This window comes from Heloderma suspectum, chromosome 5, assembly GCF_057233095.1.
Source record: "Heloderma suspectum isolate Gila_16-S chromosome 5, 16-S_ref, whole genome shotgun sequence".
NCBI lineage: Eukaryota > Metazoa > Chordata > Lepidosauria > Squamata > Helodermatidae > Heloderma > Heloderma suspectum.
In genome coordinates this window covers 203,142,459-203,168,553 of record NC_139462.1, presented here as the reverse complement: position 1 = coordinate 203,168,553, position 26,095 = coordinate 203,142,459, and the positions used below count along the sequence as shown (strand labels likewise).

Here is a 26,095-nt window from a genome sequence, read left to right as displayed (position 1 = left end):
AACAGTAGCAGAAGTGAGAACTGCCAGTCAGAGGACGGAACATAATGTGGCAGTGCATGACATCATGATGCATAGCGTAATGCCATACTAGAGTTCCCAAGATGCACTTCGTTGATGTGCGGGCACAGTGATCTGTAGACACACAGCAAGATCTTGGAATAATGGAGAACTTTCATCCGAGCCTGGATGGAGGAATTTGTAACTTGATGAGCAAATTATGATTTCTGTAGGGTTAACTTCACCCATCGCTAGGTGAAATATGAGCAGTTCATGTTATGACAAACTGAAGCAATCCAACAGAACTCCTGAATTCCAGTCCAACACAATTAGCCTGAAAAGAAATTGACACATTAACCCCCAAACTCCCATTAATTTCCATTTTTTGAAGTCTGTAATTCCAACTCTTTGGGTTTAATATAGCACTAAATTCACTCTACAAAGAATGGTTTTACATTCTTTTGTAGGAGGAACAGACTAGAGAGAATTAAAAATGGTTCTGCTAAAATGACTTTATGATAATATGTGACAGTGAAAGATTTGAGTATATTACCCAGACAGCTGCTTCGCAAACAAAACATTACCAAGGTGGTTTCAATGACACTCCAAACATTTGACAGTTACTTGGATGATTTCTTTGCTAGACTTCTCTCCCCACTCAGTAAGAAGTGTGTGTTTGTGTGTGTGTACTAAACTAGACTAAACACATGAATGCTATTTCCAAGAACTTTAGTTAGGAAAGCAAATTTGAGATGGTTGGAAATGTTTTAAGGAGTAAAGAAAAGCTGCATGGGAATTTAAAGAAATGGAAATCTGAACTTGCTATACTAACAGACTTTAGAGTTTAGGAATGATATTTCCATACAAGTGAGACCAGGGCTGACCTAGAACATCTTGCTGCCTGAGGCAATGAATAAGATGGCTACCCCTCACATTCAATGTACAAAAGTACCTGGTCTGGAAGTTGAAACTTTCTTCAGCATTGATGATGAGACAGCATCCTCCACCACATTTGAGGTGTAGGTTAGGGGATGCAGAGCAGGCCAGGCCATGTGGCACACTGCACTCTCCTCAAACAGCCTGCTGCCACCTCCCAGCATCTGCCACCTGAGGCGACCACCTCACTTTGCCTAATGGTAGGCCCATCCCTGAGTGAGACTCAAAGGAAATGAGTTCCAATGGCCGAGGTACAAACAAAACCTTTTACATGGTATTTGCCAGTATGCACAACATTAAATCTTTATTAGGCATTGATATTTACCACTTGCCATCTAGCTTATTTGGGCAATACAACATTCAAGTCACAATTGCAAGTAATTAAAAAAAAGTTACCTAGAAAGTTTTAAAATCTCCCTCCCTCTTTTTAATTCCACTGATCCCTCAAAGTGGTTGTATCAGCTTAAACATCCTAATGTTTTGAGCTTGGCTGGTCCAAGGAGATCACAGCTTTGCCGCTGCATGTACGCCTCAGCATATCCTTTCACTCCTGCTGCCACCTTCGCTCTTGGAAGCTGGCAAGGAATTGGAATTGACAGGAGTCCTGCTCACTGAAGCAAGAAGGGCAGAAATCTCATCCATTTCATTACTCCCCAGACTCCTAAGAGCAGTCACAACCCAAGCAGGAAGGACAGTGGAGTGGCATAATATGCTAGCCAGGGTTATTTGACTGAAACAAAGCATGACGGCTACTCTCAGAAAGTTTCTTCTTAAATGGCAGTTGTAATATTTTGAGAAGCCTATTAAGACCACATTGGTAATGCAGACATTTAAAAGAGACTTCCCCAATGGCAAGAACCTGCTCAGCGTTGCCTGCCACATTGCCATGATGACAACTGACAAGAAGGAAAGACTAGTAGATGCTCAATGCAATGATGTGGCAGTTGTGTCTTCCCTTCTAAGGATGGCATCCCTATCCCTTCCATTCCAATTTCCCTAAATGTGTTGTGTCTTTCAGGCTGCCAGGCAGGAACCTTTGTACTTTCATAATTGCAGAGTGCCTCATTGTAGATGCTGTATAAATAAATAAGATCTGCCACCCTAGGCTTCTGGCTCACTTTGCCTAACAATAGGGCTGGCCCTGCTTGCTGAGAAGGTGTGGGTCCCACTAGTATCAAAGAGACTTGCTTTTGTATAAACTGTAAGCTATGGGGTGCTCATTTTGTAGTATTTTAGTAGTATGGGACACCCAAAGAAATTCACATGCAACAGATATGACATAAACAACATGTCTTTATTCCCCATACACATGCTGGCAAATGATGCAATGGGTTGTATCCAATGTTAGTCTAAATTAAGCCCCATTCATTTCAATGGGTCTGCTCTAAGTAGGACTAACATTGGATACAACCCAGTGACACCAGGAGTGTTGTAACCTCCAAGGTCATTCTAAGCACGAAGAAGCCATTTCAATCTAGAAGGGGGAGCAAGAATGACAGACGTGCACATCTCAAAAGCAACCAGGCATATGCTCCCATCCCCTCCTGGGAAAAACTAGGGAAGAAATAGAAATACACACAGACCTACTGTTCTGCATCTACCACCAGAGAAAATCCCCGCCTTGTGCAAATATATTGTACCAGCCATAATTATACTAACCAAGGCAGACGATCCCAGCCATGATAGACCTCCCTCCATCCTGAGGAAGAGCAGGTCAGTATTGTTGCTGTTTTGTTTTGTTCAGTTGAATATGTAAATTTGTTGTATTTCGTGTTATTAGTATTGTACACCACCTAGAGTGGCCAGGTAGCTGGCCGGATGGACGGCTAATAAATCTAATTAATTAATTAATGTTGAAGATGATGGAAAAAGCTCTCCCAACAATATTTTAGCATGAGGTAGTTTTCTGCATTTCTATAAAACTTACTTACTTAAAGGGACTGGCATTAATTTTCTCCCTGCTTGTTAATATTTCTTTTAATGTGAATAACTTAAGGAGTCCTTTAAACCAAATCCTGATTTTGAAATGTTATTAGTGAACTATTTTTAGCAGACTGTTAGGAATGCCATCTTGTGGTTAAGAGCCGCATATAACAAGGTTTCTGTTAAAAGCTGTTTTGCATTACATATAGTGGCTCACAAACTATTTCCTAAAAACTATTCATTACTCATTTACTGACCAGCCAGATACATCAGATGGAATAGATGGTTGCCTGCAGAAGCTCATGCCACAAAACATTTGATCATCTTTACAGTGCCACAGGTCCCATTGTTGCTTATACTACCAACAGCTTAACAAAGCTGCTCTTCTAAGATGTACTATCGTTACTTTTTTAAAAAAGAACAAAAACATGTAAGAGGATGCCATAAGATCTCATCACATGTTGGATTATATTAAACACATATAATTGATTTTATTAAAATCATCAGAGTATGCCATCTGGTTCCAATTCCTAGCATCCCCAGTTAAGTCCTACAATTCCCAGCATGCCCCAGCCAGCCATGCTGGGGGTTTCAGGATGTTTTCTGTCTGAGCATGCATAGGATTGCACCCTAAAAGGATCAAGTAACAGGTGATGGGAAAGTCCTCTGCCTGAGACCTTGAAGAGATGCTACCAGTCAGAGTAGACAATACTGGACTAGATGGACAAGTATTGTGTCCTAGTATAAGGTTTTATATTCCTGTGTTCACTTCATAGTTTTGTACTTCTGTACTAGGAGGAACATCAGATGTTCAGCTTGATCATCATTATTATTTTTGGGTTCTGCAGCTAAACTTAACGGGTTGGATCCAGAATACATCATATTTAAAGTAGACCCATTGAAATCAAGGGATTTACACAAATTATGACTAAGTCTGATTCAACCCATCAATTCCAAATGTAATCATTATGCCCATAATGTGAACATACCCTTGTACATCTCAACTGTACTTCCCCATTCAAATAATTGCCCAATTTGAGATTATATCTACTTAGTCCATTCCTGAATGGATATCCATAGGAAAACCAATTAAATACTTCTGCACATTATATAAATTTAGACATTTCATAGATTTCTTTGCCTTTGATAAACAAAGTGAAACTTTGCTAAACCTTTCCCATCTGCATTACACTCAAGTGTCTTTCTTTATCATATGGTATACTCAGGGTACAACTAGGCATGATGGTGGGAAATGCATGGACTGGGCATAGCACATATTTAAACTGTGGAATTCACTACCACATGATGTAGTGATGGCCACCAATTTGGATGGCTTTTAAACAGGATTGGGTTATCAATGACTACTAGTCATGCTAGCTATATGCTATCTCCAGTATCAGAGGCATTATGCCTCAGTATACCAGCTCCTGGGGAATTTATTTTTATTTTATTCATTTATTTCATTTCTGTACCACCCAATAGCCGAAGCTCTCTGGGTAGTTCACAAAAATTAAAACCAAAAAGCACAGGATAAATCAATATGGGAGGGTGCTTTTGCACTCATATCTTACTTCTGGGTTTCCCACAGGCAGCTGGTTGGACACCTTATGAACAGAATGCTGGACTAGATAGGGCTCCAGTCTGATCCAGTATGGCTCTTCTTATGTATCTCCCACTTAAATAAACAACATGGAATAGCAGCCATGGATGGAATGATCTGGATTGGAGCTATGGCACTGGGGGGAAATTAACCCTTTCCCAATTAAAATCATCCCGCTGAAGCTGCTATTTGCCCACAGGGGAAAACATACATGAAAGCATATCTCTCTCTCTCTCTCTCTCATATACAATAACTCTCCAAGCCCTAGACATCAAAATCAAGACTTTACTGGGAACCATGTGCTGACATTTTCCATGCTAGTTTCTTCCAAACAACAATCTTCCCTGTGGGAATATGACATTATCTTTCAATAATATTTGTTTTGTTTCCTACGCCACATTCAACATTTGTTTGTGTAACTACCTGACAGAATATTACTCACTAAACTTGACGATGTTTCCTAAGCATTTATTAAAACATGCCTTTGTGTGGGAGAAATATACATATATATTAAAAGCAATATAGATTACAAACATCAAGTAAGGCTACAGTTAGAAAACCTTCATGAAGCAGTTTTGGATTAAGGCTTCAGCATGTTCCATAAGGACATTCACGTCCGCAGCACAGACCTCATAGTTCTGTTTCTGATTCTTTTTCAGTGCCTCTAATAGGCCCCTGTGGACTGGAGGCAAAGGGTTATAAGAGTTTAACAAGTGAAGCTGACTTAATGGAGCCTGTTTTATTTCTCCAATCTTCAATGCCTGTAAGATAGCAGGTGCAAACTTGGAATAATGAGCAGTAGAAGAAATGATAACGGGGCAAGTTTTATCTTGAAGTCGATCTGCAACCACTTTTGCAACAGCTGTGTGTGTGTCCAAAATGTACCCAGTGGTATTGAACACAGAGTGAATAGCATCCAGACAGTCCGCCTCAGAGCACCAATCAGCCAACAAGTCCTGCTGAAGCTTTTCAAGTTGATCTTTCTGCAACTGGAAATAGTGCTGATTTTCCAGACAGCTAAATAGTCGAGTCACCAGATGCCCATCTCCATTTGCAATCAGGTGCAAATGTCGTTCCAGGTTGGAAGACTTCAAAATGTCTACCGCAGGTGACAAACTTGGCATTAATCGCCTTCCCTTCAAATTGTACAACCCTGTTTTTATAAATTCAGTCAAGACATTGTTTTGATTGGAAGCACATATACATTTTCTTATTGGGATTCCCATCATTTTTGCATACACGGCTGCTAAGATGTTGCCAAAATTTCCTGTGGGAATGCAGACATCTACAGGGCTTCCAAAAGAAATGATACCTTGCTCAACAAGGTTCAGGTAGGCAGAGGCATGATAAACCACCTGAGGAAGCAAGCGGGCCCAGTTTATAGAATTTGCTGCACTTAAGGCTGTTCCATATTCCGTTGTGAGAAAGCCAGTATAATCTGAACTGGTAAATATTTGTTTGATGGCAGACTGGCAAAAATCAAAATCAGATTTGACGCCTACTGCTTTTGTATTTGCTTCCTGGCAGCCAATCATCTGCAATTTCTGTATTTGGCTAACTCCATCTTGGGGAAAGAAGGTGATCACAGCAATTCTTTGCTTATCGCTCTCCTTAAGCCGACTGAAACCATCTAGGACTGCACTCCCTGTGTCACCAGAAGTGGCTACCAAGACCAAATAGTTGCAGCTTTGGGGAATGCAGTATGCAAACAAATGAGGCATCAGCTGTAATGCCAAATCCTTAAATGAAGCTGTTGGTCCATGAAACAGCTCCAGAAGAAACTGGTTGCCTGTCAGATGCCTAACAGGGGCAACTTTAGAACACGTAAAATTTCGTCCATATGCAGTCTCAACCATTTCACACAATTTCGGAGCAGGAACATCAGCAGGATGTATGCACCTTTCCAATATAATCTGAGCTCTCTCGGCATAGGTGGCTTCTAATAAATTTTGCCATTCTCCAGCACTGAATTTTGGAAGTCCCAACTCAGGAACAAAGAGTCCACCGTCGGGCGCCAGGCCCTCAACAACAGCATCACTGAAATATTTGATAGAGTTATTTTGCTGGACTTTCTGACTGCACCTTGGACCCCTGGTTGAAATGAAGCCTTCCGATTCTGAGTCTTGATACCACTGGACTGCACGAAGCACTTTGTCTGCTACAGCCTCTGGTGTAATTCCGGTTTCACAAAGGACACGGACATCATGCCACCTTTTGTAAAACTGCTTTCTGAACTGGAGTATGTCTCTCAATGAGGTTCCAGGACCCTGTCCCACAATACGGTCCACTTTCATCAACTGCAAGCGATCCATTATGTTTTGCGCAGGCACATCCAGATAGACTACAATCCCATTTTTTTTCACATGCTCCATGCTGGCAGCATTCATTGGATTTGATCCGGAAAGGGAAATTACACTTTCAGATGCTGAGAGATTTAACAGGGCCCTTCCTTCCTCTTCTAAAAATTGCTCATTACCAACATCCTTCAATTTTTCTGCCACACTCATATTCCAGGTTGTTTCAAGGACATCATCATCCACATCTATGAAGCAAGAGCCCAATTTCTGCCCTAGTATTTTTCCTACTGCCGTTTTCCCAGCACCAGGAGGTCCCATCAGAACAATATTCTTGTCCCCAACAAGAGAATGCATCGTCATCCATGGCTTCTGTGCAAGTGCAAAGTTTCTTGTAAAAAACAACTTTAAATATACATCAGAAACTGTGGCACGACTCAGTAGCTTTAGATGCTGATTCCAAACCATATGAAACATCTTTCTTCTCATGCCAATTTCACAAGAAATGGAAACGCTTTAAAGGAGAGGAAGGGGAAAAACAGTTAACTGCAGAAAAATACTCTCAAGCATAACCCAGCCTTCTCCAACTTGGTAACCTCCAGATGTGCTGAATTACAATGTCTGGAGGGCACCAGGTTGGGGAAGGCTGGCTTAGCCAGTTGACATTTAAAATAATTATTAGAACATAAAGATGTTTAACTCTGCTCCTTTCCTATCTTAGGGGAGCATGTTTTTTAATAAGGTTACTCACTCTTGAGATCCGATCATATTAGATCACTTTCAATGACAAACATGAAGTTGGAATTTAATTGGCCACCTTGCCAGAAATCTGCATTGAGAGTAAAGTTTCACCTTTCAATTGTGTGTCTGTTGCACAATTTCTACTCTGAAAGGTGGCTACATACTAAAATATGTCTTTGTCTCCCCTTATATAATATCCTTACACTGTTCATTTTCTGTATGGTGGCATAGCTTAACTGTTTCCTTGGCTAACAGCCACAAGCAGAACAGGACAGAACCAGCTCTGAAACTGCAAAGCTGCAATGAACACTCAATAAAAGCACTGAGTCTAGGCAGATAATGTTCTCAGAATCAATAAAAAAAATCCTCAGTGGCTTCTAAAACACGCTCACCAAGCCAACTGCTAGAACTACAATATACACTGTTGTTTACAAACCACAATAATTCCACCCTCTCTCCCAGCTTCATTTGTGCATATAGGAATATACTTGGGACACATTATACCACTATAGGATGGCAACCTCATGTGGAATGTGGTCACTATGTATGGTCACCTTTTCTTTAAAAACAAAAACCCAAGGGTGCAATGTACTTCCCATTGAAGTAACAAATGTCAGAACTCCCTAATGATTTTAATAAAGCCAGAGGGCACTGGATGTATGTCTATAAAATCCCATCCTAGCATCCAGATACATTCCCTACCTTTAAAACCAACCAACCAGCCAGCCAGTAATTGTGTTTAAATTAACATGCAACTCAAAACTTACAGTTACAAGAGTCGCTGAATTCTGGCCAGCTATCTTCTGGGTGGACATTACAAAAACAAAAGGTATCTTTGAAGTGCTCTTGTGCAGGAACCAACATTTGGACAGTTTTACTTAATCTAGATTGAAGAGAATAAAAGAGAAAGATCAGAGTGAGGTGAAAGTCACACAAACAAACAGCTCCCCAGAGGGAATGGATGAACAAGCATGGGGCAAAGAAACACTGATAAATGCATACACGTTGCCAAGAGTGGATTCATTTTGTTTGCTCAGGGAAATCAACAGCAGCATCAAACTGCAAAACAAACAGCGCACGCTATTAAGCAACATTTAAGAGACTAGAAAACTGTGTGTGATTGCTTTGCCTTTTTAAAATTAAGACAATGTTAGCCCAGAAGCAATATAACACTTTTTCTGGAAATGCTAGATACTGAGCTACAGTGGTGCAGCTAAGTAATTTTAGACCTTGGACTTAATGGTCTTATGGGAAGTGGCCCTTCAGAGGGTTACGTGTATGACTTCGGTTGTGACACACCTAACTAAACATTTCTCTTCTCTCCCCCCGTCCCCCACATTCCACGCTCAACCACTGCTCCTACATTCCTGATATGATGGAGAAAAACAAAGACAAAAGCTGTTTGCCTACCCTGAACGTGTGTAGCTTTGCATTTTACGCACACTTAAATCATAGCGCCATCGTGACTACTGGAATTAAAAGGAGTTTGCTTCTGCTGCCTTGACACTAAGCATATTTATTTGGGGATAATACCATTTCGCTGTAGAAATGGGTATCTGTAACCATGTACATGTCCGGCCAGCCAGCCCCCAGCTATAGCATACTTTTAAAAATAGGAAGGATGCTGCAATCAGCAGCATCAGCCCTGGAGGCCCTGGCCTGCCCATACTCGAGTGGCCATGTGTCCTCTTTTAAAGAGAACAGTCCTCTAACTGAAAGGCTGCTAGAGGACTGTCGTCTATTTTGAAAGTGACCTCTATTTGAAGGGCTGTCCAGTTAAAATCAATGGGTCTTCTCACTGATTTCAATGGGGCATGTATGTAACTAAGCCTGGATTATCAGTAAGGGCGACATGCTGAAGAGACTGATATTCATGATAATATTCACGGTTAGAATATTTTGGGATTTAATATTTATGTACTACCCCACTCAGTATAATTAGATATCAAGATCGGTTTTAACGTTCATAAATTCTACTTACTTAGGATTGGGGCCTTCAAAGCAAAATGCCTTTTTAAAAATCCATCTGTGAGAAAATCTTGATAGGTTTTATGAACTGTTTATAGCTGCTGAAGTATACTGAGCAAGAACAAAGCAGTTAGCACAGTGGCTACATAGTATTTGTTCGGCTTCTCTCCAAACTGAAACTGGTTCCGGTTAAGGCAAAGTCCACCAGGACATCCTCACAGGCAATTTCATTCAGTGGCCAAATAACTTGTCAGTTTAAGACCAGAGTTAAGGCTATCTCATGTGAATGCAAAGGTCGATACCTTAACAAAGGGGTGGGCAAAAGGTACATCCCTAGATGTTTTGGACTTCAATTCCCAGAAGCCTTTACCAGCATAGCCAATGTTCAGAATGGGAGTTGAGGTCCAAAGCATCTGGAGATCTACTTTCTGCCCACCTGTGCTTTAACAGACATGCCCCGTGATCAGTAATGATTCTGTGTAATGTCACAAATTGGGCTTTCTTACAATATACCGTCTATGTACCCACACTTTTCCTTGGTCTTTCAGGCCCAAATGCAGATAGGAAAGATGAAGTGCCTGGGACCAGCAAATATGTCCCATGGCCTCCTAGTCCTGTATTGCATGTGAGCCTTGATGTATTGCTAGAGGAATCCTCCTGTGAATTGATCCGTGCCTGTTGGTTCATTAATCAGTAGCTGGCAGGATGGGTTAAATGGCGGTGATGGTGGGGCTCTTCTAGCACCTTCATATGCTGGCTCAACAGAGAGGTTTTTGTGCGACTCTACAGTAAGATTGATTTTTTAAAAAAATATTTAATTTCTATCACCCTTTTTCCTCTTGCAAGGAACCCAAAGTGCTCACATGGTCCCCCTCCTCTCCATTTTATCTTCACAACCACCCTGTGAGGTAGGTTAGGTTAAGAGTCAGTGACTGGCCCAAAGTCACCCAGTTAGCTTCATGGCCTAGTGGGGTCTAGAACCCAGATCTCTCAAGTCCTAGTCCAACATCTAGCCAATACTCCACACTGAATGACATGAAGTTCAAGAGAATATGGAACCTGAGATGTTTGTTGGGGGTATAATAGGCAGGATGGTATGGTGTTGCAGTTGAAAAGAAGTGATAAGTGGAAGGGTTAAGCAGCCTCTTCCAGGACATCATTTCTCTGCTTCAAATTGCACCCCCTCAACATCACTTTGGAACACAACAGAAGTGTGGGCTAGGGTTTGTGAGTTCAATTGTTTCAAATAAATCAAAAGTGTAATAACAGGCCGAAATACAGTACTGTGCAAAAGTCTTAGGCCACCATTAGATTTGTTGTTTTAGCAATGGTATAATGACCATATATAATTATTTCTCAGTCTCTTCATTAGAATACAACCAGAAAATACAGGAAATTTGTATGCAGTATTCAACAATAGAGAAAAAAATCAGAAAAAAGCTTCCATAGGCTAAAGTGGCAAGTATTTAGTGTGACCTTCCCTTACACTAGAGTAACAGCAGGCGCCTGGCCAGGAATGGTCTTCATGGAAGGGTTGCAGCCAAGAAACCACTTTTGTGCAAGGGGAACAGGGTGAAAAGGCTAAGATATGCTAAAGCTTACAAAGATTGGAATGAGGAACAGTGGAAAATAGTATTATGGAGTGATGAATCCAAGTTTGAAGTTTTGGAGTCCAATCGTCGACAATATGTGAGAAGCAGAGTTGGAGAGAGATGGACGAATGAGTGCTTGCGGCCTTCAGTGAAACATGGTGGAGGGTCTGTCCTAGTTTGGGGCTGCATTTCTGCCAGTGGTATTGGCAATCCTGTCCGTATTGATGGGATCATGAATGCTGAAAAGTACAGACAGGTTTTAATTCATCATGCCATTCCTTCTGGAAAGCGCCTGATTGGGAATGGTTTCATTTTTCAGCATGGTAACGATCCCAAGCACACTGCTAATGCAGTGAAATCATATTTAGCGAGGAAAACAGCTGATAAAACTGACAGTCATGGACTGGCCTCCACAGAGTCCAGACCTGAATATTATAGAGGCAATATGGGACCACCTGGACAGAGAAAGAAATAAAAGACAACCTACATCTAAAGAAGAACTCTGGGAAATGCTGAAAGAAGCCTGGTATTACTTCAGAAAACTTCAGGACAGTCTCCCCAAAAGAGTTCAAGATGTGCTTAGAGCCAAGGGAGGTCACACTAAATACTGACTTTTGCCTGTACATATTTCCTGTATTTTCTGTTTGTATCTTAATACAGAGACCGAAAAATAATTATGGATGGTCATTAAAACTTTGCTAAAACAACAAAGCTGGTGGTGGCCTAAGACTTTTGCACAGTACTGTGTGTGTGTGTGTATGTGTATGCATATGTGTGTGTATGCATATATGTGTGTGTATGTATGTGTGTGCATGTGTGTGCGTGTGCATGTGTGTGCGTGTGCATGTGTGTGCGTGTGCATGTATGTGTGTGCATGTACGTGTATGTGTGTGTGCATGTACGTGTGCGTGTATATATATATATATGGAATATCCACATTTCACAGACTTGGGAGGCAGCTTTTGAGTTCTTCTTTTTGCTGAATTATATTAAACAAGGGTCTATTGGAACCTGGTTTCTGCAATTTATAATGAAGGGTTTGGATTACAAATGGAGGCCGCAATTCTATTCTGCCTTACTAGACAGTCCTATTAAATAAAAATCTTACATTTGAGCAAGAAAATATGGGGTAGGAAGTGGCTCCAAGAACTTGTCCAGCCCTGTCAGCAAGGCTTACTTCTGAATAACCTGCATAGGATTATAGCTGATAGCAGCTGTAGCTCCAACCTCCCATTCCTTTCCCCGAAGGCATAGAATTGATCTCTGAATAAGGTTTACATCAAGGGTTACCCTTGTCTTCCTCTCCTCCCTCCACTGTTGTCTCTATCAGACACAAAGTCGACAGGTGCCATTTGCCACCTCTCTTGCTATGTAAACTGCATTTCTGTCTTACAACAGTTCTTTGATTAGACCAGTGTAATATGAACTTTGTTGCACGGAGTGGTGCAAGTGCATAACCAGGCAGAAGCTCAGTGAGTTCCATCCCTCCCACCCCTTCTCTGAGAAGCATAAAGATGGAATGGGACTCAGACTAAAAAAATCAAGATGCACCCCAAAATCCATATTGTGTAATGCTTTTATGAGGCCAACCAAAATATCACAAAAATTGGCAAGCTTTTGAGATCTCCATATCTCTTCATTCAAAGTGTTACCAAAAAAACACAACCCGCCCAGGTTGGATGTGGGTACTGGATGCAGAAAAAATAAAAACTGATGATGCTGAAGTTATGGTGTTTGCATGATCACAATCTTGAGATGGAATAGAGGAGGCAGGGTCTGCAGACATTTAAGTGATGGTTTCAGATTCACCTGGAGCTGCTGTTTGTTTTTTTGTAATGTTTTGTAACCTTAAAGGCTAACAAATTTAGGGCGCAATCCTATGCATGTAGGAAAAAGGCCCTACAACTCCCAGCATGCCCCAGCCAGCCTGGGCATCCACCATGCTGGCTGGGGGATGCTGGGAGTTGTAGGACTTTTTTTCTGTGTAGACATGCATAGGATTGCACCCTTATTCAGGCACAAGCTTTCATTGACTATAATCCACTTCATCACATGTACTGGGAGTTTCAGGTATATATACAGTCCATGGGAGGGTGGGAATTGTAAACAGTGAGGTCAGAATGAAATTAAATACAGAAAATGCTGATACAATCCTACGCATCCCCACTGTACACACCAGGACTTATTTCTGTGTCGAAGAGCAGCAATACTTTGCTTGATTTTTGTAAAAAAGCAATCCATTTACTCAAGATCCAAATATTCTTTATTTATACTGCTTGTTAATCAAGGAGTTTGAATACTGCAGCAGCACTGTAAGGGCTATGATATTCTGTCACATGTTCTTCCAGCTAAAGAAATGCCCTTTGATGGGCAAAGGGATACCCAGAAACTCCTGTAAATACACTCCGTTACATGTGAATGACTGTAGCGAACAAGTCACATGCTGAATATACACATGAATGACTGATACTAACACTGCATGCATCAAGACTACAAAAGCTTATACCACAATAACTCCTTTAGGACAAGGGTGGGCAACCTCAGGCCATGGGGCCAAATTCGGCCCCAACCCCTCTTCTTCAAGGGGTCATTTGGTGGTTTTCTGGCTGTTGTGTTTTTCCCCCCATTCTAAAAGGTTGAAATGCCTCTCCCATGGTTTAGCTACTGGCAGTAGCTAAGCTACCATATGCAACGTTTTGGTACTGTTGGCTCTGCTCTTTTTGCCTTTGGCCCAGGTCCCTTTACCGTCAGTGGGGCAGTGAATCCACTCCGGGTTTCAGTCAGAACCAGTCAGGACTCCAAAGGAGCTAACCCAGGGTGCTTCAGTCAGACTGGTTCTGACTGAAACCTGGATCGGATTCATCTAACACAGGGGCCGCCAGCCTCCACTGCTCTCAGGGAATGCAGCCCCCCTCCCCTTGAGCCTCTCCAAATTCGGCCCTTGGGCTGAAAGAGGTTCCCCGCTCCGGCCTTAGGCCAAGCATGGGGAGAGCAGCCGGGAGCTGGGGTCCAGCAACAGGGTCACAAGTTGCCCACCCTTGCTTTTTTGGTGCCACGAAGCTATTTTGCTAGTTGCAGCAGCCTAACAAGGCCACCCCTGCGGAGTCTTTTTCCAGATTTGGGACACCCACCCAGCGCTATGACAGGGCCGCCTCTCCCCCCCCCCCCGCCCCTCCAGAGATGGCATTTGGGGCTGCCAATTCCTTTACTGGACGCCCCCCACTGCTTCGAGAGGAGACTCCTCCTCACAAGCAGGGAGAGGAGCCAGCATATTCCCCACCGCAATCCCCAACCCGGCCTAGGAAGAATACAAGAGCCAGCTGGGAAAAGGGCACAGTGCCCCTCAGCTCTCCCCCCCCCCCCCCCAAGCCTCCCTCTTAACCAACCCCTCAGGCAGGCATACATACTACCACCGCCACGCATGCGCAAGCTCCCACACCGACGTCGTCCAACGGCCCCGCCAAAGTCCTTTCTACCTTTCTCTCTCTATGGCGTCGCCGGCGCCGTCCTCCCTCTGCGCCGGCGCATCGCTCCTTCTCCGCCACTCCCGCCCTCTTCTCCGCCGTCCTCCCTCCGCTCATTGTTCGGCCTTGGTTCCGGAAATGGCGTCACAAAGCCGCTCTCCTGTTCTACAGATACACGTTGCTAAGCGATCGTTTCCAGAAGCAACCAAACAGTGGCTCTGTAGCCGCTTGCTCATTGTAAGCCGCAGCCACGGAGGGGTTCGAATGAGCGCGGAAAGGGGCTCGGGGGCTCGGGGGACGAGGCGAGCGACGGGGAAGGTAAGGAAAAGGAGTGCGCGAGGGGGACGGGGGGCTGATGGGAGCAGCAGGTTGGGAAGACGGGGGGCGGGAGAATTGATAGGGAAAGAAGAGGGTCTCTGGGCGGGTACAGACGGTGTGCTGTACCTATTATTATTATTATTATTATTATTGCATTTATATCCCGCCTTTTTACCTCTTGCAAGGAACCCAAGGCAGCTGACATTATCCTCCTCCTCTCCGTTGTATCCTCACAACAACAACCCTGTGAGGTAGGTTGGGCTGAGAGTCTGTGACTGGCCCAAAGTCACCCAGTGAGCTTCCATGGCCAAGTGGGGACTAGAACCCGGCTCTCCTGGCTCCCAGTCCGTCACTCTCACCACAGGTTGTCTGAATTGTCTTTATGCCCAGTGGTGAAGATAATCCGACCACTTCCTTGGATTTATGATTCCATTTATATCCTCCATTTATGAGCTCTGGCTCATAAATGTTTCTTAAGTTTCTCTTCCTCTTTCACCCACTTTCCATTTTATCCTCAAAGCAACCCTGCCAGGTTGGTTAGGCAGAGGGACAGACAGAGACTGGCGTAAGGTCACCTATGAGTTTCATGGCTGAGGAAGGATTTGAACCTGGGTCTCCCCTGACCTAGCCCACCACTCATAACCCCTGCACCACACTGATTTGAATGTATGAATCTGCCTTATAATCACATTGTACGGGGTCCATCTCATCAGTATTGTCTGGTCTGACAGGCGGCGGCTCTCCAGGTGAAAAGCCCTACTACCTGGAAATCCTTTTAACTCGACATTGAACCTGGGACTCGCGTAAAAAGCATGTGCTTTACCACTGGGTTATGTAAAAAATTCTGGAAACTATTCAGAAGACCACTTTCACTCACACATGTATCTGCACCTGATGTGTAGCAACATGGCACCTTGCCCATTGGCAAGATGATATAGACCAGGGCTGGGCAGATGTCAGGCTTGTGGGATCTTTGTTTTTTACTAGAACCCTGTGATCCACCAGCTGGATTCAGCCTGGTGCAAAAGACAAACTTTGGAATTAAAGAATCCTGAGCCCAGGGGTTTGTTTTGAGTACCGAAACTAAACAGAGCTCATAGTAATTTTGTTACTGCCATTGTTAAACAATTAGGAGACAGAAATCCTTGCCAATCTACTTCAAATCACCCAACGATCAACCAGTAGATCCTGATCTGTCTTCTGTCCATCTCTGATATAGATTGCCAAGCCTACCCCAAGGTAGCTGTTCCCTGGGATACCTTACTAAGGGCGTAATCCTATGCATGTTTAGACCGAGAAAAGGCCTACAACTTGTAGGCCTTTTCTTGGTCTAAATATGCATAGGATTGCACCCTAAGTTTTATGTAAGCTTCTCCACCAGGTGCAGGACTATGGTAAAGATTTTCATCACCACTTGGCAGGACAATACAGATGATCGGTGGGTTATATGTGCTTATCATGGGCTAATTTGTTACTTTGTAAAAGGTGATCTGTATGAACCCACAGAGGAGGCTAGGATATTAATAAGTGATATTAGGACAGAGAAGGGAATTAGGGTGGTTGAAGTAGAGAGGTAGAAGTGTAACAGGAAAGAGCAAAGGATGAGTGTGAAAGAATACAGAATATAAATGAAGGAAAGTGGGGAGAGAAAGTGGGGGTGGGAGAGAGAATGACAGAAAGGAGAGACAGAATGGTATCTGTATGAAAAAATGAGATGGGCGATTCACTTAATAGTATGAGCAATTTAAACTAAATTATCTGCAGACCTTATCAGGGTGGAGATGGCAGCAGTGTGCATGGAGGAGAGCATTTACAATCTTCTGCCTGAGATTGTGAAGAAGCCTTTCAAGGCACCCAGGTATGAGGGTAAGAACATTTCCCTTGGAAGCCATTGTGACCAAGCTGTACACTTGTCAGTCAGTGATGTATCTTTTCCTGTGAAAAGTGTTAGGAATAACTTTTATATTTTAAAAAAAGGAATTTAGAATCTCCTGTCATGTAAATAACCTTTGCTGTGAGTGACTTTCGGGTCAAAATTTCCCCATCTTTGTCTGACAAAGGAACTCGAAATTGCTAATTTACCAAACACCTGAGTGATGAACCATTTATATGTAAAATTGGGGAGTATCTTGGTCCTCACTCTTTGGGAACCAGTTTAATGCATTGACACAATAAAATAAAGAAGAAGGCTGCATGCAACCTTATGCACACTTCTCTGGGAGTAAATGCCATTGGACTTAGAAGGATGTATGAGTAAACATGTATAGCATCAGCCTTATATTAATTTCAAATTCTATAGCATTCCAAATTTCAAAAGACTTTTCACTTCTTTTCTTGAGCCTCTCCCCCTAAACTGCTACCATATTTGTTTTGCACTGTACATCTTAAATATGACCCCTTGAATTGGCACAGGAGAGTGCTACCTTTCTAAAGAGCTATGCAACTTCATTTCACCATTATGTCTTCAATAATAATGGCCCTCATGGCTGGCTGGCTGGCAGGTTTCTCCTCCTAAATTGTTCTGTCAGCATGCTGAGCAGGGCCTGCTCCAGCCTTGGGGAGGCCCTGGAGAAGATGCCCTCCAGTAGGACTTCTCACAAGCTGTTGTTGCTAGTGAATGCAGTGGCCGGCAACAACAGCAGCTCCTCCTCTTCCCCCCTCACAGACAGAGAGGGCAAGTGATGGCTTCTAGCTGCCATCACCCCTCACTTGGTCACTCTGGTGGGCAGATAAGGGATTGGCACCAGCAAGAGGAATAGCAGCAACTCAGTTCATGCAGCCTCTTCTGGATGATAGCAGCTTTACCTTCCACCACTGCAGAGCCCTTGCCCACCAAAGGGGTGCAAGTAAGTGAGCGGTGAGGGCAGCTAGGAGCAGCCAAAGCCTTCCGGAGGGCTAGTAGCAGCTGCTCCTACTGGCACGGATTGACCCATTGTGTGGGCTTAGTGAGTGGCAAGGGCATCAAAGAACAGCCACCACTATGAATGCCGAGGAGAGGGAACATGAGTAAGCAGTGCTGCTGGGTGCTTCCTCTTTTTTTAAAATTATTTTTTTATTGTAAAATTTCAAGAAAACAAAACCATAAAGAGGAAAATAAATAAAATAGCTACATAGATTTGAATATATCAGTTTCAATACGTGCATATGAAGTGTGTGTGTGTGTGTGTGTGTGTGTGTATATATATATATATATATATATATATATATATATATGAAAATACAGCTTTCTAAGAATTATACATAAACTTTAACAAAGGCAGACCAAATATCCATATAAGTATTCATTCGCAAGTGATGTCTATATACCACCCATCCAAACGTTGAAAGCATTGTTAGGTCCTCAGTCCATTGCATTATAGGAGGCGAGCGTTTACCCTTGCAGTGTTGTAATATCCGCCTTTTAGGAAGCAATAGGATTTTTCGGTTTCCTGGCTCTGTGCTCAAAGACAGGGCTCCCAGCTAGGAACCAGGAAACTGCACTCCCTGCCCCCCTCCCCCTCATGGCAGGTGCAGAGAGAACTGTGATGGCTGCCTCTACACTCAGTAAACAGAGTACAGAGATGGGGGAAAGAAGGCGTTCCAAGGGAGGGGAGGGGAGGAGACCAGGGCAGCATTCCTGTGATCTTTCCTATGGCCACCCCAGCCTCCTTCCCTCCCCTTCCCTGAAGCCTCCATTGGATGGGCGAAATCAGCCATCTAGCTAAAATGCAGAGAGGGAGGCATGAGGTACCTTCCTCTCTGCATAGGTTACTTGTAAGCCTCCGCGTTTGGGAGCTTACAAGTATCCAAGGCGCAACTCATAGGATTGCGCCCTTAGCTGTCAAAAGGATGCGGAGAATCCATTTGCACTGACCATGCGTTAACTTCCAGGAAGCAGGGAGCTAATTTAAGAGGACATGTGCATCAGTACTGCTGGTCCAGTCTACCAAACCTGGCAAGGATGGGTTGTTGGCATGGTTAACAAACCACCCACAACCCTAAAACAGCCCATGGGTTCTGGGTGGTTTATTATTCATACCCACAACCCACCCTCACCAGGTTTGGACAGCAACAACCTATGAGCGGGAGTTGGGTTATGGAACGGGGCACCCATGGGCATCCAGCACATGCCACAAACCACAATGGCTTTTTTATGTAAGCCACTGTGAGTCAAAATGATCATGCAAATCCGGCCATTATAAGGCAGCTTCCTGTGTTGGCTGATAAAGCCATGGAAGTGCTACTCCAAGGAGCATTTAGTTATAGACATGTCCATCATGGTGGCCTAATTTTTCAAGGAAGCAAGAAGAAGAAGTTTAAACGGTACTGAAAAAAGGATGTTATAAAATAGTAAACTACACTTCTAAAATGCCTGGCACATTTTGGTAAGACCTTCTTTGAGGATACAACAATACCGTTTTCCTATTAAGGCAACATCACACATCCTTGAAGAAAGTCTTACTGGAATGCATCAGGCATTTTATACAAGCATTTACTATTGAATACATTTCTATTTTTCAGTATCATTTTGAGGTTTGGCCTTTTGGGAGGGGGGCTTCCTAGTGTTTGGTGGTGCCCTGCCTTTTTCTTCTTCTTAATTTTTCAAGGCAGCCTTCACATTTTCTCACAATACACTGGTCCAGGATACACAGTCCAGGAATTGCTGTATTATAGCCTGCAAAGTGCAGTTAAACAGAACACTTCAAATGATGTCAGTGTGGCCAGGATTTTTATTGCCAAACCACTAATGGCGCAGTTACAGTATAGAAATGTCTGTTTGAATAAATGGCAAATCGATACTGAAATTTAATTTAACTGTCTCAGACAAGTGCTATAACTTTCTCACCTGTGTGACTAAAACCACACAAGTCATTGTGAGCTGAGGGAGAAATTCACTCCAAATAAAATTGAGTATTAAGTGATGAAATAAATGAGAAACTCTGTGATCAGACCCAACAAACTCCAGCACGTTGGCACAGCAGCGTCCTCTTTCTGCTCTTTTGATTCCTCTGCTGATTCAGCTCTGAACAGATGTGCAACGTAAAACAGTCTATCAATACTGTTGTTTTTGAGCACAAACGTGTTCAGCTATATTGTTCATCTGAAAACCTTTCACACTTTTAACTTGTTTTTTTGACCAAGGGACATAGCATGGGGACCCAGCAGTTTCCAAAGCAATCGAAAACAAGCGGAAATGCTTGTTTGTGGAATGGTACAGATCACTGGAGCGAACAGAAGGACTGACCTGTCCCATTCCAGAGACAAGTGTTTTCACTCCGTTAGGAAGCGCTAGATCTTGCTGCGCTCACAGTGGGTCGTGCAATGCAACAGAACTGGCAGAGGTGCAGCAGCAGTATTGGATATTGCCCCAATGGCCAACGAGGGCACAGTGGTCAAGAGCACAATAGTCTGTGGGGAGAAAAGTCACTTGTAACTTCTGTTTGGCTTTAATTATTGTTTGTATGTTTTCTCTTCACTAAAGATATGTATCAGCCTTAAAACCATATGTGAAACATACAATACAGCAAAGTAAAGCACCATGGAAAACCATAGGACCGGCAAAAGTCCAAGTGCCCGATCCAAAGGACTTCCTTCACAAACATTCAAAGGAACCAAAGTTACCCAAGAGTATGTTCTTAGCATAATGATGTAACAATATCTGAAGGCATTTTTCAATTTTGCATTTACTTCTTTAATGTATAACATTTATATGCCTCTTTTTATCCTGCTGTTATTCAAGGAGCTCTGGGCAGTAAACACAGTTATCCTCCCCCCCCCCCCCATTCTCACAGCTGCCCTGTAAGATGCAATCACTAGCCCATGGTCACCCCTCTGGCTCCATAGCAGAGTAAGTATTTGAATTCAGGTGTCCCTAGTCTGATTTTCTAATCACGACACCACATGGGTTTGTATGGGGTGTGGAACTCCGGTCCTGTGGAACTTCTCTGCAATTTTATCCAGATTAGGAAAATACAACTGATTCTGTCCTCCTAACACCTACCATTGAAAATCATATCCCCATTGAAAATCCCCCCAATTATGGAACACTTCTCCCCAGCTAGATCCACCTGGCACCAACATTGTCTTCTTTTGGCACCAGGTGCTTTCCTTTCCAGACATTTGACAGCATATGATGGGGAGTTTTAGTTTCTTATCAGGTCCTGTTAGTTTTATTGTCAATTGTTTTTTACTTGTTTTTAAACTGTTTGAAATTTCTGAATGTTAAAGGTTTTGTATTGTGTTTTGTCATGCTGTGAACCAATCAGAGAGCTTTGGTTATTGGGTAGTATAGAAATACAATGAATAAAATGAAATATTATAGTGGGGCTATGGATTGGATGTTTAGTTTTTGCCTCTGATCTGGACAAATATGGCTGAGCATCAGACAGAGGATGTTTTGCTTTCATTTGTTGTACAATCTCTGCATTTTCTTAAGCAAGACTAAGTAGGGCAATCCACAACATGCTTTGGGAAGCTCACCCAGTTAATGGAGATCTCAATTTATGTTTCCTTTTTACTCTTAAAATGGAAGTGTTTGGTTACAAGTGTATATTCTGCCAAAAAGAATGGTTACAGAATGTGGCTTTTCAGTTTCACACAAAAAATGCTTATGAATTAAGGATGTGTGACAAGTACCATTTCACCAACTAAAATAACTCAGAAATATTGGCATTGTGACTCCATTAGTTAGGAGCTTCAGTACTGCTGACTCCAGGTGTTTCTGATCTTGAGCCATTTCTTCAAAATCATGAGTACATGTAAAGGGTTTTTAAAATGTACATCTAATTTTTTGAGCCTTTGTGACAGAGTGCCTTCACACTGTTTTGATTCTCTCCAAAATGATGAGATCCTGAAACTTAGTTTTTGGCCTTCACAGAAAATGTCTTGGGTAGTGTCTTATCTGGTCCTGATCTAGATAGTTTGCAGCAGCGTTATTCAATTCATTTAGCAGGCAGGCCATGGCAACCAGTCATTCAGGAGATGTCACCTCTCTTTTATTACACATCACTTGTTACTCGTGCTGCTCCCAATAATCATCCTTCTTATGATGCATAGTGTCATAAGGAATAATGCTATCTAGGGCTGGAAAATCAAGGAGCAGCTGAGAAAAGCAAGAGTCCAAAGGTGAATGTAGAAACATAGGCAGGGGCTTAGCAAGTCTGATGGGATCCTGTGACATCTGTTGAGGAACATTACAAGTTTTATTCTGAGTAGTCTTTGTTTTTGAGACACCGAAAATATTGGAAATTTTTTAATTAGCTTCATTTTATGGCTTTTTATTAAAAAAAAAACTAGGAAAAAAAGATCAAGACAGTAAGAAAATGACAGAACCAACTGTGCCCAAAAGAACAGATCATCCACTTATGGGAATTCAGTGTACAAAGAATTTCATAAGTACAAATGCAGCTAACGTTATCATGGGAGTGGCTAAGAAGCCTCAACCAGTTTGTGTCGACAGGCGACAAGGAGACAAATTTCTTCTTGAAACTTCAGGACTCATTCCAAAATACCTCAAGAAAAAGGTATGTTTATAAACAGTTGTAAAATAATGGAGCTGATGAATAGGCTGGTATATTTATATACTCTGAGTTTCTAGGAAAGAAGAAACTCTAAACTATGAGTTCTTGTGCCCAAACATCTTTATTGGAAATCCTGCTTCCAGAATGCCTGGAATGCAGTAGCAGACATGGATGAGAATATTTTTGTACCGAGTATTTTATCAAATGCTATGCAGTGCAGTCCTATGCATGTTTGTCAGATGTAAGACCCACTGTGTTTAATGGAGCTTTCTCCTAGGATTGCAGCCTTCGCAGTTAATATCATAACTGTAAATGTGTGTATGTATAGATAGGCAGGCAGACATATATTTATCATATCATTGTAAATCAACATGTTATATTACCTGCAGCTACCTCCAAGAAACCACTTCTTTCAGGAGCACAATTACTAACAAAACTTAGTTCATTAGGCAGTTGTTAACATGCACTTCTACTTTTGTGGTTTATTTAGGGTGCAATCCTGTGGCCGCTAGTCAGCAGCTAGATGGCCATAGGATAGGTCAGTTCCCAGGAACCGACCTCAGATCCTGCACTCCAAGGTCAGTTTCCTGAGAACCGACCTCCACCTCCTCCCGCACTGCCTTATAGGCAGCGTGGATCAGCTCCGCGATCGTAAGAGGAGTGTGGAGCAGCGAAAACAGGGCGTTTCTGGGAACAGGCCTTTCCGATGCTTCCTATGCATCGTCTGGCATCCTCCCCACCCCGCTCCGACTTCCCATGGCTAGACAGCTGAAACTGGCTGTCTAGCCACAAATGCAGGGCGGCTGAAGCGCAGAGGGGAAGATCCCCTCCGCTCTGCCCCTGCCCTGCATTGGATAGGCGGTCGCCTCTGAGTTCAGAGGCAGCTGCCTATCCCAGTAGGATTCTGCCCTCCATTCATTGTTAAAAAATGGATGTCTTATGTAATTGTAGGGAAAACTGCAGTGGACCTAAGAACAGGATTCTGTGACCACAAATCTGCCATTCTAACCAAAAAAACTGGAGCAGCCTGTTGCAAGATACTTCAACACTCCTGAACATAGACTCTCAGATTTATAGTTGGTTCCAACTGAAGAAACAAACGACCCTGATATGCTTGACAAAAGGGAACATTTCTGGATCTATAGATTCAGAACTCTTAGTCCAAGTGGCCTTAATCTTGAGGACAATTCGTAAGCAGTATACCAATCACAGCTCTGTTTTTTCTCCTGAGGAACTTTCATCAAACTTTCCAAACTGCCACTCCTGATACCCATTTAAAAGCACAGCTACAGATGAGGGTGGAAGCCAAAACATTTAGCTTAAAATATATTTTTAATACTCCGCTGTTAGTCTTTCTATCTTTCATATATAATATTGTGCACTGAATAAGGGCACAATCCAGTCCCTCTCCAGATCTGTTCCTCCATAAGCAAGAAGATTCCTATGCCAGTAGTCTCCCTCCTCTGTATACATTGCTGTTCACAAGGAATGGACTGGATCATCCCATAGGCTGTAATGCTTTAGCCACTCACCCAGGAGTAAGCCCCATTGAACTTAATAGTTCTGAGTAGATATGTATAGGATTGCACTGTGATTCTACAATCTCCTGTCAGCACTTCCAGAGATTTCAGTTAGAGGCTTCCTGCATACATAAAACAAAAGTATATCAAATAAATGTAAATAAATGTTTACCTGCAAGTATTCATTTAGACCAGGGGTGGACAACTTGTGGCTCTCCAGATGTTTTGGTCTACAACTCCAGCATCCATCACCATTGACTCTGTTGGCTAGGCTTCATGGGAGTTGTAGGCCAAAACATCTGGAGAGGCACAAGCTGTCCACCCCTGATTTAGTCACATACCTGATGGATTCTTCATAAACATTGCTGTGGTTTGGGGGGGTTGTGTTATTAATAGTACAGGCCTGACCAGCAACAAAATGTTCCAGTGTGGAGTGCTTCTGTACCTTCATTCAGGATACTCTGTTATGTTCCCCCTGCCACCAGTCAGCATTCTGTAGCAACTGAGCATGCTCAGTTTTCATTGGTCTCTTTGGGGGCGGGGGGCTGCAAATCTTGGGCTTCTTCTAAGATTGCTTACTCTGCGTGTTTGGTGCTAGTTCGGCTACATAAAGCAGAATGTACTTGGAGAATGAGTTTGCTATAGGATTAATTGGAACAACGTTCAAAGTTGTCTTTCTCTGTTAAAAAAAAAATGAAAGACTTGCTTTCCGCATGGATTTTTTCTTCTTCTTTTGAATATTTGTTCATATTTTTCTTCTAGGATTATGGTCTTACTCCAAAATACGTAACTAAACGAAATGAAGAAGTAAAGAGAGCTCAGGAAGATTATGATGCCTATGTCAAAGAGACTCTCAGACAAAAAGCCATGAAACGGCTCACTGATGAAGAGAGGGAAAGTCTTCTTGAGGTACATGGGTTGACTTCAATGAGATAGTCTCAGGAATAAAAAATACACTGTACATCCCTACAGGCAAAAAAAAAAAATACAATTAGAATGGGTAGGTTTTCACTAGATGGAGCTCTAGAATAGTTATATGTAGGATTGAGCAAATTGGATGTGACAGAAATTTCAGTAAGTGTTACAAAGTCCATTTTATAATGTAGATTCCATATCATCACACCCTTCACCATATTACATTAGCTGGCCACAGTACAACATAATTGAAATTAGTAGCATATTGAAAGTTCTTGCCTGCTTTTAAATAATAATCTGTGGCCTATTGCCACTTTTTTCTTGTATTACAGTGCACGGAAAATACTATTGTGCAGTGCAATCCTATTCATGTGTACTCTGAAGTAAATCCCACTTTGTTCAATGGGCGTTATTCACAGGAAGAGTTATGTATAGGATTGTGCTGTTAGACTGTAATCCTGTACATGTGTACTCCAAAGTAAGCCACATTGAGTTACTCTCAGATAATGCCTTCATGTATTTTCATATAATGTTACTGAATACTAAATCTTCTATTCCTGTATTCAATACAGGGTCTCAAGAAGAACTGGGAAGAAGTGCATCAGGCATTCCAAAACCTTTCAGTTGAAATAGATACAATACCAAAGAAGCTTCACAAGGAAAGGCTGGAAACGCAGATGAAACAGTTGGAACATGACATTCAGACAATTGAGAAACACAAAGTTATTTATATTGCAAACAAATGATATCATTAGAAAAAAAATATCATGGGATGAAAACAAAGTTTACTTTCAGTAGGGAAACAAAAATACCTATATATATTCAACTGTAGAAAAGTACTTACATTTTAACAAGTATCTTAGAATCTTACCATATTTTACATTTTGAAAGTTTTTAATATATATTTTTATTTTTTCAAATAAATATACATTTATTTTTCCCCCCAGGTTGTTCAGTTAGCTATATTATAAAGACCTTTAAAAGTTTCAGTTGTCTTTATAACATTTAACATCATGTATGGTGATAATTCAACTAGGTGTGTAAATAAAGAGAGTGGGAATGATTTGTGAGACAGTTAATAAAGAGATGATGACGTCTACCTTAAAGCTCCAAGTCCCTTCTATTTATGGTTTGGTTTCTACATAATGGGTTACATCCAACGTTACGCTAGCAGAAACATTGCAAGAGTTGGTGTTGTTCTGCTAGTGGTTGCACAACTGCTAGCAGAACAACTAGTGCAAGGAAGACCTAACCTAATGAAATCATTATGAGTTGTGGAATTATTTGCAGAACAATGTGCAACGTGAGAGTTGTAGTTTGACAACATC

The 26,095-nt window shown here is 42.2% G+C and overlaps 2 protein-coding genes across 7 annotated transcripts; one reads left to right on the top strand and one right to left on the bottom strand.

The window, feature by feature from the left end:
- Positions 1-3,330: 3,330 nt before the first annotated feature.
- On the bottom strand, positions 3,331-14,688 carry THNSL1 (threonine synthase like 1). Of its 4 annotated transcripts, none has more exons than XR_014792426.1 (3): positions 14,528-14,688; positions 8,259-8,374; positions 4,723-7,264 (listed from the first exon to the last, which is right to left on the bottom strand). XR_014792426.1 is itself a non-coding variant. In XM_084859066.1 (2 exons), the coding sequence occupies exon 2, from the start codon at positions 7,237-7,239 to the stop codon at positions 5,008-5,010; it is 2,232 nt and encodes a 743-aa protein (XP_084715192.1). In that variant the 5' UTR covers positions 7,240-7,264; positions 8,259-8,340; the 3' UTR covers positions 3,331-5,007. The 4 variants fall into 4 exon arrangements, 1 of the variants encoding a protein (XP_084715192.1); XR_014792428.1 differs by having other exon boundaries at positions 14,455-14,556; XR_014792427.1 differs by having other exon boundaries at positions 4,724-7,264; positions 14,459-14,559.
- ENKUR (enkurin, TRPC channel interacting protein) lies at positions 14,554-25,878 on the top strand. Of its 3 annotated transcripts, XM_084859069.1 has the most exons (7): positions 14,685-14,833; positions 15,019-15,084; positions 16,598-16,691; positions 20,295-20,440; positions 22,109-22,335; positions 24,615-24,761; positions 25,340-25,878. In XM_084859069.1, exons 3-7 carry the CDS (start codon positions 16,615-16,617, stop codon positions 25,511-25,513), a joined length of 771 nt encoding a protein of 256 aa, XP_084715195.1. In that variant the 5' UTR covers positions 14,685-14,833; positions 15,019-15,084; positions 16,598-16,614; the 3' UTR covers positions 25,514-25,878. The 3 variants fall into 3 exon arrangements, with proteins under 3 accessions (XP_084715196.1, XP_084715194.1, XP_084715195.1); XM_084859070.1 differs by having other exon boundaries at positions 14,554-15,084; positions 16,608-16,691; XM_084859068.1 differs by lacking the exon at positions 15,019-15,084 and having other exon boundaries at positions 14,595-14,833.
- The last annotated feature ends 217 nt before the right edge of the window (positions 25,879-26,095 follow it).